This window comes from Crocodylus porosus, unplaced genomic scaffold (genome assembly GCF_001723895.1).
Source record: "Crocodylus porosus isolate Cpor-Errol unplaced genomic scaffold, CroPor_comp1, whole genome shotgun sequence".
Lineage (NCBI taxonomy): Eukaryota > Metazoa > Chordata > Crocodylia > Crocodylidae > Crocodylus > Crocodylus porosus.
The window spans coordinates 91208327-91218689 of record NW_017728906.1 but is presented as its reverse complement, the minus strand read 5'-3'; the positions used below and the strand labels follow the sequence as shown (position 1 = coordinate 91218689).

General features: G+C 41.6%; 1 protein-coding gene across 3 annotated transcripts in view; it reads right to left on the bottom strand.

The window, feature by feature from the left end:
- LOC109306272 (E3 SUMO-protein ligase RanBP2-like) overlaps positions 1-10363 on the bottom strand; it is a 60005-nt gene that overhangs the window by 17047 nt on the left and 32595 nt on the right. Inside the window, exon 20 of one of the 3 annotated variants that reach the window (XM_019529599.1) lies at positions 7917-10194. In XM_019529599.1, the coding sequence (XP_019385144.1) occupies positions 7917-10194 (2278 nt within the window). Of the gene's footprint in view, positions 1-7916 lie in introns of those variants that run through there. The other 2 variants (XM_019529598.1, XM_019529596.1) reach the window with 2 other exon arrangements.

The following is a 10363-nucleotide window of genomic DNA, read 5'->3' as shown; positions in this document are numbered from 1 at the left end:
GCCTAAGCTAAGGCAGACATAGAGCTAGGACTAGCGTCCAAGATCAAAGATAATAAAAAGTCCTTTTTCAAATATATAGGGAGGATGAAGGCAGCACTGCGAAACGCGGGGCCCCTGCAAGATATGCTGGGCAATTTGGTGGGTGTGCCAGAGGAGAAAGCAGAGCTCTTTAACCAATTCTTCACCTCCATTTTCTTGTGCAGGGACCGGGACTTCCCCACCATGATGATGCAAGACAGACTCGAAGGGAAAGTCTCCAGGCCTCAGGCTGGGGAGGACCGGGTTAGAGAGCTTCTGGAGGGGCTGGATGTGTTCAAATCAGTGGGTCTAGATGTTTTCCACCCCAGGGTATTGAGGGAGCTAGCAGGAGTTATTGCAGGGCCCTTGGTACAGCTTTATGAGAGCTCGTGGTGCTCGGGCCCGGTGCCAGATGATTGGAACATAGCCAACGTGGTCCCCATCTTTAAAAAGGGAGAAGGGAGGATCCGGGCAACTACAGGCCCATCAGTCTTTCCCTAGGATTGAGGTAACTCTTTGAGAAGATCCTCAAGGAGCACATCTGTGATGGGCTAGCAGCGGGGATGATGCTCAAGGGCAACCAGCACGGTTTCATTAGGGACGGGTCATGTCAGACCAACCTGATTTATGATCAGGGCACAAAAGCACTGGATGCAAGTGGCACTGTGGATGTAGTCTTTCTGGACTTCAGCAAGGCCTTTGACACTGTCTCCCACCCCATCCTCATTAAAAAATTGGGCGACTGTGGCATTCATACCTATAGTCAGATAACCCTTCAGCCAATCTGCAGTCTATACTCAAAGGGTGGTGGTGGATGGGTCGTATTCGACCTGGGGGGAAGCAGGCAGCGGAGTTCCCCAGGGCTCGGTCTTTGGGCCCGTGCTGTTTAATTTATCAGCAATTTGGACAATGGGGTGAAAAGCAACCTGTTTAAATTTGCTGATGATACCAAAATTTGGGGTGAGGTGAGCACTAGTAGGGAGGGAAAGACTGCAGCAAGACCTGGATAGGTTGCAGGGGTGGGCTAACAAAAAATAGGATGCGTTTCAATACTGACAAGTGCAGGGTGCTGCACTTGGGCAGTAGTAACCAGCAGCACACTTATAAGATAGGAAGCTCTTGGAGTCATTACAGACTCCAAGATGAACATGGGCCGACAATGCGAGGTCATGGTTGGCAGGGCTAACCGCACCTTGCCCTGCATCCACAGGTGCATCTCAAGCAGGGCCAAGGAGGTGATCCTCCCCCTCTATGCAACACTGGTCAGGCCACAGCTGGAATACTGTGTCCAGTTCTGGCCTACCTAGAAAATGGCCCAGAGTACCTTCAAATAAAACAAAAACCCAGCCAAAAACAAAGCATAATAGGGATAAAGGACCAATACTCTTGCTGGATTTCCAAGGGGGGAGAACACATGCAACCCTTCCCCCCCACCCGCAACATATTTGTATCTTAACTATGCTGGCAGCCAGTGAGATGGTTCCAAGACCAACAGTATCTAGCTTCTGGCTTTTGGACACTAAAGAGATGAAAAGGACAGTTTGACCCTGAATTGCAAACCCTGTTCATCTTAGGAAGAATTTTCTTGCCCAGAACTTACTATTTCTATCACATTATTAACTACCTTTTTAGAGCCTTAGAAGACCTTTGCAAATAAAAAGACAGTAACATCTGCAGTTACTCTAACAGCAAAGAATAGATCATATAAATATGCTTTTAATAGTCCAAACATTCCTTTGATTACGTTGGAAGGAATTAGTTAAAAAAAAAACCAAGACGTGCTTACTTCTGGGTTAAAACTACAGCAGTTCAGAATTTAAACAAACCACGCAGGATTCCTTTTCTATTCTACAGTTTTAACCACTCAAACACAACCATGCCAAATCTCACACTTGATCAGTTCATCCAAACCAAATCCACTCCACTCCAAATCCAGGAAGCCTTAGTCCAAAGTGCTTATCAGTCTTACACCAAGTTTAAAAAAAATACAACTGTTGTAGGAACATACTAACATTTACTCTCGAGAGGCAACAGCAAGCTTGTTGCATGCAACCTTAGTGGTGGCTCCTCCAAAACAAAGCTGAAGCAGGTACATTTCACACTGCCACTGCCCATGCTGTTTGTAGCTAGTTAAAGGACATTAGTTTCCAGTGCTTCCAATCTGGCACCTTCTGGGTGCACCAAATCCATCACTGTTATTTCTAACATGCAGAAAATAGCTTTCATGCAAACTAAGCCTAAGGGAACATATTAACGTACGTGCAAGTTCAAGTAACAAGGCTATGGCCAAAATCCTCTGAGAGAGTCCAATACCTGGAACGCTAGGATTTATGACCTCAATAGTCCAATGCCCAGGCTCACTAAATGCACAGTTCAGAGACTAGTTGCAAAAGAACCGTTGCTTATTGCAGACAGAAATCCCAGATCTGGCGTAATTCTAAATTATTACCTAAAACCTTGCTGGCTATTGCACAGAATGGTTTGCAATGAAAAGTGTTTATCCATATACTCTAAAAAAATTCTCTATTTTCCTACCCAGTAAAAGAGCAGATATGGTTGAGCTACTTGCAAGACTTCTAACACTGCTACACACAGCCATGGAAGGTTGTGCACAACATTGCTAAGTGGGCTGTTCAGCTATAACCCCCCCACAAAAGGATTTGTCTGCTCAAATCATGAAATAAGGAAAAGTGAAGTCAGTTCAGTTCATAAAAAAGAGGTTGCACTCATTCACGACTGTTCTCAGCAATCCTGTCTTTACTTTTTATTTCAACTCAAACACCCATATTAAGAAGACCTACATAAGTTAGACTTTAGTAGCTAGGTATCAATGATACTTGGTCATTCAAGATTACTATTTTGTAGAATATAAGGGACATGCATTTAATTTTTGAGGATTTTAATGCAATTATGAGATGCCATTTAAGGCATAATTGAAAGATTTACTATTTTTCAGAATACTTAACAACCCTCCCTCAATGCCTCCATTTAGGCCAAGTCAGAAATTACTGTTACAGTTATAACGAGGTTGCCTTTACATGTTTCTAAGGGTATGGACAGAAGTAATGTCTGAAATGGTTCTATGTGAAACACCTGGAAATGTTTCATAAAGGTAGTATTTCAGCCATGGTACACAAGTGGCTCTTTGCTGTTGCTGGCTGGAGTGTTTCAGGACACTGTAGCTCCTCTAGCACCAACAGGCGGCAGTGACCTATGGTGTGGCCTTTATCTCCCCTCCCTTCTCCAGGCAAGAGGTAGAGTGGGAGGCAAGAGCCTTGCAAAGAGGGGGTGCAAAGCTAGCAAGGGGCAGGTCCAGTGCTCTCTACTTCCCTTCTCCCCCTGTCACCCTGTCACAGGTAGAGGGAAATGGAACTGAAGAGCTAGGCTCCCTCTTCCCCCATGTCAACAGGGGTCTGGTGAGGGAAATAGGAGGGGAGTGAAATAGCCTGGCAGGGGCGGAGGTCCCAGCAAGGAGCTGGTTGGGAGGGCAGGCTGCAGGGATCCCGCAGGTATCCAGCAGTGGCCTGCAGCCCACCACCTGCTCTACCTCTCTTCAGAGAGAAGTGAAATCCTCCACAACAAGACTTCATTTCAAGAGGTTCTATTTTGTGGTATTTCAGGTGCTTTTAGGATGGTTTCAAAGGGTTTGTATGTACATACAGCTGGCCCTTCAAAAAGGTTTCAAAAGTTGTTTAAAACATGTTAATTATGTATGTCCATACCCTAAATTGCTCCTAGAAGCCCTTTGGCCATATTTAAGGGATGAACTTGAAAGTTAATTCAGATGAGGGGATTAACAGAGGACCTACATCAGGTTAATTAACTGCAGCTGCAGCTAAAGGTAGATCAATTTTAAAACTTTTAAAAAAAAAAGCTAACATTCACAAAATTGTGAGAACGATTATAAATATACAACTACTATATCTTTAGAGTATCAATCAAGTAGGAATTAACAGTCTGAAGTTTCTAAAAAACAGAAGCTTTTGCTTTTTCTGTATAATAAAGTACTTTAATGGAACATCTCAAAATTGAAGGTGGAGCGGAGATTTAGCAGTTTAAAGGCACAAAGAACAGTGCACAAGTTAAAGATTAACAATTTGAAAGCATTTTTACCTTAGTTTTTTTCTTCTCTCTCTTTTTTTTTTTTTTTTTTTACGAGCTATAGCCAAATTATGCTTACTCTGTGTTTTACAATAAAACTAAAAGGCTTTTTACTGTGTACAAGAGGAAGATCAATTTAAAAAAAAACCCCAAATCAGAAGACAAGTTAAGGGCAACACAGAAGGACATTTACTCCAGTTTAAATATACAAACGGTAAAAGAAACCAGCTTGGAACTGTAATGTAGAGCTAGTAGTGACTGAACTTAGTGATCTATTAAGATTACAATGTAAAACACTATGCTATGCCCTCTAGGTATAGAGGAGTAATTTCCTTGACAAAATTTTGTTTCGGAAAAACTGTATTTGATTTTTTTTCTTTTCGTAACACTAGTAGATGTCTCAATTATACAGTGTTTGCATGTACTCACTCAGCACCCATGAGCAACAGATTCTTTATATATCCTTTAAACCCTTGTATTTTTTAAAACACCACCACCTGTATAGAATTTTCTATGGTTAGGCTTACTGCTTCTTAAATAAAGGCTCCAGAAATAAAGCACGTTGCTCTCAGCAAGTCATTAGTGACCCCAAACACAAAAATTAAAAATGGTGGAGAGCATCATCTTACGGAACCACATGCTGTATGGCTAAAGAACTGACTTTCCGATCCCTCACCGTGTGACTTGATATGAAAACCAGAGGCAAACCCAGTAAGAATAAGCAAGCAAACTGAATGTTTCTAGTTGCAGACAGGCCAATTCAAATTGAGGCATTATGGAAAACTGAGCTGGATGTTTTATTTGTGTCTGCTTCCCCCGTCAGAGGTTTGTTTTTACACATTCATTTCCATTCTCACTGTCAACTACTAGGAAGTAAGCTAATTATAAATTCTTCATAAAGAATACCAGAATCATCTGCCTTTCAGACAGACACGCTCAGTAAATTTCCTTAATCTTCTCTTCAGAAAGATTTTAGCAAACAGATCTAAAGCCCTATGATAAATATGAAGCAAACTGAAGCTACCACACAGCTGAGCATTGCAAACGCCACCAGTTGTGGATATTAATACACATTAAAAATTAACAGAAGTAATTTATATCGAACTACCACAGGTATAAAAAAATTAAAGAAGTAATTTTAACTATTCCTCTCAGCATGCGTGTTAATGAATCTAATTTCCATACTATTAGAGCCAACTGCTTTGCCACATTTGACCAGCTGTCAATACCTACTACAGAGTGATTTCATCACGCATTCAGTGCAGTGTGTAAATACCTTTACTATCAGGATGAAATGAAGGTGTGCTGGTCCAAAAGGCCATTGGATTAGATTTAAAAAGACTAAAATTAAATCCTAGAAAATAAAGCGTGGATGTAAGTGTTCACCTGGTATTTTGAGGGGGCATAAACAAACTTACCTATGTTATTGAAGACTTTCACTTCACATCTACAGATCATGGAATTAGTTACTGAAGAGTTTATACTGTGTGGTGTATGAATTTATCCAACCCACTTAAATATCATATTTACTTGAAATACAAATAATGCCCATTTTAGCCACAGACTCTGCAATGTTAGGCAACACTTTTTACTAAGAGGATCTATTTCTACTTCAATAAATCATTTTTCACTTACTGCTTTATGCCACCATAGAGTCCAATATCACATGCTTCATTTTAGAACAAAGGTGAACAACTCGTAGCATGTGCACCACAAGTGGCAAAGGAGTCTGTGCGTGACTGGCAGTAGAGTGGGGAATGGACTGGCAACACAGCAACAGATTGGTTTCTGCTTCCTGCCTGGAGCAGCTGATCAGGCAGAAGGGGATTGAAGTGTCACTCTGGGAAGGCAATGGGCTAATCTGTGGCATGTCTGCCAAAAAAAGGTCAACTTCCACCAGGTTCAAACTATTCCATGTGGTGAAATCTTAGTTATACGACTACTGGTAACAAGTCTAGGCTGAGGTCTCAAAGTCTGTGAAACCAAAGTTGCTATTAGCTTACATGAAACCATAGCACATTCAACATCAGTCTACAACGAAAGATCTCATGCTGTAATCTCCAATTTCAAGACATCTGAAGTAGTTAACTGAAGACTGCACTTTGGTCGCTTGTGATTAAAAGTCGAGTTTTATCTACCACAAAATTGTTTTAGTAACAAGCATTTGGCTTAGTAAGATGTAAACCACCTGAGTGCTACAAGATTTACAAGAGGGTAAATAATTTGATAAACCTGGTTTTCACCCTCACTAAGCAGTGCCAACTGTAACAGTTACCTGTTAGTTGTTAACTAAGGCACTGTACCTCTCCATGAAGAATAAAACCAAGTTTTCTGAACTCTACTGTCCAAAGAAAAAGTAGAGGTGTAAGGACTTGTATGTCTTGTGTAAGAGGCAAGACTCAAGAATCTTAGAACACATCTTTCTCCCCTCACCCCTTGTTTGTACAGGTTAAGGTTAAAGCAATTAAGCCTGAAACAGCTGTCTTTGGCGTGCCTTAGGAGTTACCAAGTCTTATTCAAATGTTTAGCTGTAGGCACATACAGTAAACTGTAAATTGACCACTCCAAAGAAAATGCAAATCAGAGGTTCATAATCTGGGGCAAAGGAAGGGGGAAGGGAGGGAAGAAGGAATGTATAGGAGGGAGACAGTGCACCTGAACAATGCCACACTGATAACATAACCAGCATTCACTGCACTTGCTGACAAGCATGACAGTTTTGTTACCCCTTCCATGCATTTTCAACAAACACAAGTGGAAGGGAAAAAAAGCACAGAACCATAAAGTTGAGAGATCTGTAAATGGCTATTGAACAGAATGGCTGGAGAAGTTTCTTTTAGCAACTTTATACTGCTAAGTGGTAGATGCCAGGGAGGATATTAAATAGGGGATAGATTACTTAAGAACTATCTAGTTTAATGTTTTACCGGGATAGCATCTATCTCTGCCACTGTCAGAGACAGGATACAAGCTAGATGGAACTTCTGTTCTTAATACTTCAAGCTAAAGATGTATTTGCAATAAAAGTTAAAAACCTAAGGCAAACTAAAAAAAGGAAGCCTAAACTTAATATTAGAACCTACTGTATTTAATTGATTAGATGAGGTTCCCCCCACGTTAACATGAAGGAGGAACCTGTGCCTTACAATCAAGCACAAGGCAGCGGGGGGGTAGGCAGTTGCCACCTGCCCCCCACCCGCTGCCTCTGAACATCTCACTACTCCTGCCCTGCAGACCCAAGTCTGTGACCCCCACTCCTCTCACTCAACACTTCCTATCACCTCTGCTATACTCCTTACTTTTGCTCTGCACTGGCAGGCTCCATCGCTGCTACAGCCTGGTGCACAAGAGATTACTCCAACCGAGCCCTGTAGTAGCAGTGCATGGGGAGCCAGCACCTCTGCTACAGGGCTAGGCTGGAACAGCAGTGCTGGCTTTGCACCACTGCTATGGGGCTGGGCTGGAACCATGCTCTTTGCCCCAGACTGCAGCAGGGATGGAGGGCTGACACAAAACAGAAATACAGGAGGGAGAGATGGGAGGAAGGGGGTGTGGGGATTTAAGACTGCAGGTAGCAAAAGCAGTGTGGAGAGGAGAGGAGGAGTACTCTTCATCTTGTACTTGGGTAAATATGGTACTATATGGCAATTGTATTGGAATATAACCAAAAATTTATAGCCAAAAATTTTGGGGATTTTCAGAAGTCTGAAAAGTTACTTTACTAAATAAATCTACTAACAGTGGAAGATAGGAAGTTTTGTTTAATGTAAATAGCTCCCAGTTCAGATAATGCTTACCTTTTTCTAGTGTTTTAAATGTGCAATTTGAAGACTCTTCTGTTGAAGAAACCGAATTGTTTTCCATTTTGCTGTCTGAAGCCTTCTGATTAACTGCATGGCTTTTCTGAGGCTCAGTTACTTTGAGTTCTCTCTGCATTGCATTTTGTGACACTGAACTAACATCTTCAGTTATATTTTTTGAAGGAGGGGTAAAGCTGAAGCCAAACAGAGATCCAGTAGCTGAAGTATTTCCAAATGTGAACGGCTTTGATTTTTCACTACTAAAAATACTCTTGACAGATTCTGAGCCAAATACAAATTTAGGAGGAGAAACCACTGCTTTTGTTGGTGTTTCGGAAGTGCTTGACACCTCTGATGCCTCTACAGTCACATCAGAGGTATCCTCATCATGGATCTGATCAGTTCTCTCCCTGGTGGTTTCCTCCAGCACAGCTACAGCAATTTTACCACACGGAGATTCCTTTGGAGTACTGGCACGCGAAGACAGGGGTGTAATCAAGGTGTCTTTTTCTTGGGCATGTTTTGCTTCATCAAAAATTTGCTTAAATGAGTCTGCAACATCTTGAAGCTTAAACCGCACAGCTAAGAGCTCCACCTTTCTTTCCCCATCTGCAAAATCACAGGCAGTCCATACCCATGCTCTATCTGTTCCTTTCATCTGCTGTAAGTTCATGTCTGGTGTTATTCTATGATTGGCACAGAGTTTTAATACCTGATCCCTTCTCATTACTATACGAACTTGTTTGTTGTCATAGTTCTGTAGAATCTTTATATCCCCAATACCCCTCTCTTTCCATTGATTAGCATCCTTGTCATATCTATAGAGTTTAGCTCTATGACTGAATACAACTTGCTCATTTTCTTCACCACTTGTCACTTCTACAAGGTCAGGTAAAGGTACCACAGGTTCAAAGTACTGTCCATCTCGTTCTTCTTCTTGAGTGATATCAGACTCTTCATCAGTGCCTACAGATGATCTGCTCTGGTTCTGCTTGGCAGGAGACTTTGAGGGGCTTAAGGCAGATTTAAAGCTAAAGTTAAATCCAGTTGTAGATTCCCCAAATCTGAACAGATTTTTTCTCACAGGACTACTTGCCAGAGGCAATGCATACACAGAGCTACCAACACTATCATCCAATGCTTCTTCACGCAAGTCATAGTTATCCCATTCCAACGTAGGTGCAGTGCTTTCTGCATGTGGCTTTATAACCAAGTCAGAAGTACTGGTGGCTAAAGGTGAGCTTCTCTTTTCTTCCTCTGTAAGTTTAGTTTTATCATCTGTCAAAAATGTTTTGAGATCTTTCAATCCAGTTTTCATTTTTTCTGCTTTCTGTATAAGTTGAGCTGTCCTACCTGTGTCAACAAGTTTATGTGGGGTCTGCAGTGGTATATCCAACAACAGCCTCTGACACTCCTCAAATTTCTGTTTGAATTCCTCAGCCTGCTCTGGTGTCTTGAATTTAGCTGCTAGATGCTCCACCTTTGCATCACCATCAGAAAAGTCACTGGCTAGCCACATCCATGCTTTATCTGAGCCAGACAGAGGTTTCAAGTTCATGGTAGTAGTTATCCAATGGTTTGCACATACTTTTAGTACCTGTTCACGTCGCATTAGAATTCTTAGCTTGCCGTTATCTTCATTTTTAAGAATTTTTAAGTTGCCCACGCCTCGTTCTTTCCACTGACTTACTTCTGCATCAAACCTAAAGAGTTTTATCCTTTGTGAATACAGCACTTTCTCATCCTCTTCCCCTGTTACTAGTTCTACTTTTTCAGGCATTTGGACAACTGGGTCAAAGTGAATATCATCACAGTCCTCAGTCTTATACGAATCATCATCCTTCTCTAAATCAGCAGTATTAGCTTTGTGATCCACTTTAGAACTCTGTGAGGAAAACAGTTTTTCACCTGCACCTGAAAAGCCCTTGAAGTTTGGATCTTTTTTCCCAAACTGGAATCCTTCTCCAGGAGTAGTTTTTGCAAGATCAGCAAAAGTGAAAGTGCTGCTATTCTGCCCAAAAACTAAATCACCAGTTGGCTTATCAGAGGCTCCTTGAGACTGAATACCAGCCCCAGCTTCTGAAAAAGGAGCCTCTCTTTTCTCTTTTTTGTCAAGACTTTTTAAGAAGCCTGCTGTACTTTCTTTGGTTGACTCATCTTTCTTTGTAATATTTTTACCAGGCTCTTGTATGCCAAATTTAAACCCACCTGCACGCACAGGCATAGAAAAGTTAAATCCTTCATTTGTAGGGTTAGCTTCACTACCAGAAGGAATCTGAAATGTGAAGCAAGGTGCCTTTCCTTCTGCTTGATCAAATGTAAATCCTTTTTCTGAAAAGTCACTCTTAAAACCTGTTCCCAATTGTCCTCCAGCAGATTTAGACAACTTGCTCTTGAAGCCAAATGCAGGAGTTGAGGCGGCATCCCCAGGTTTACTAGATGGA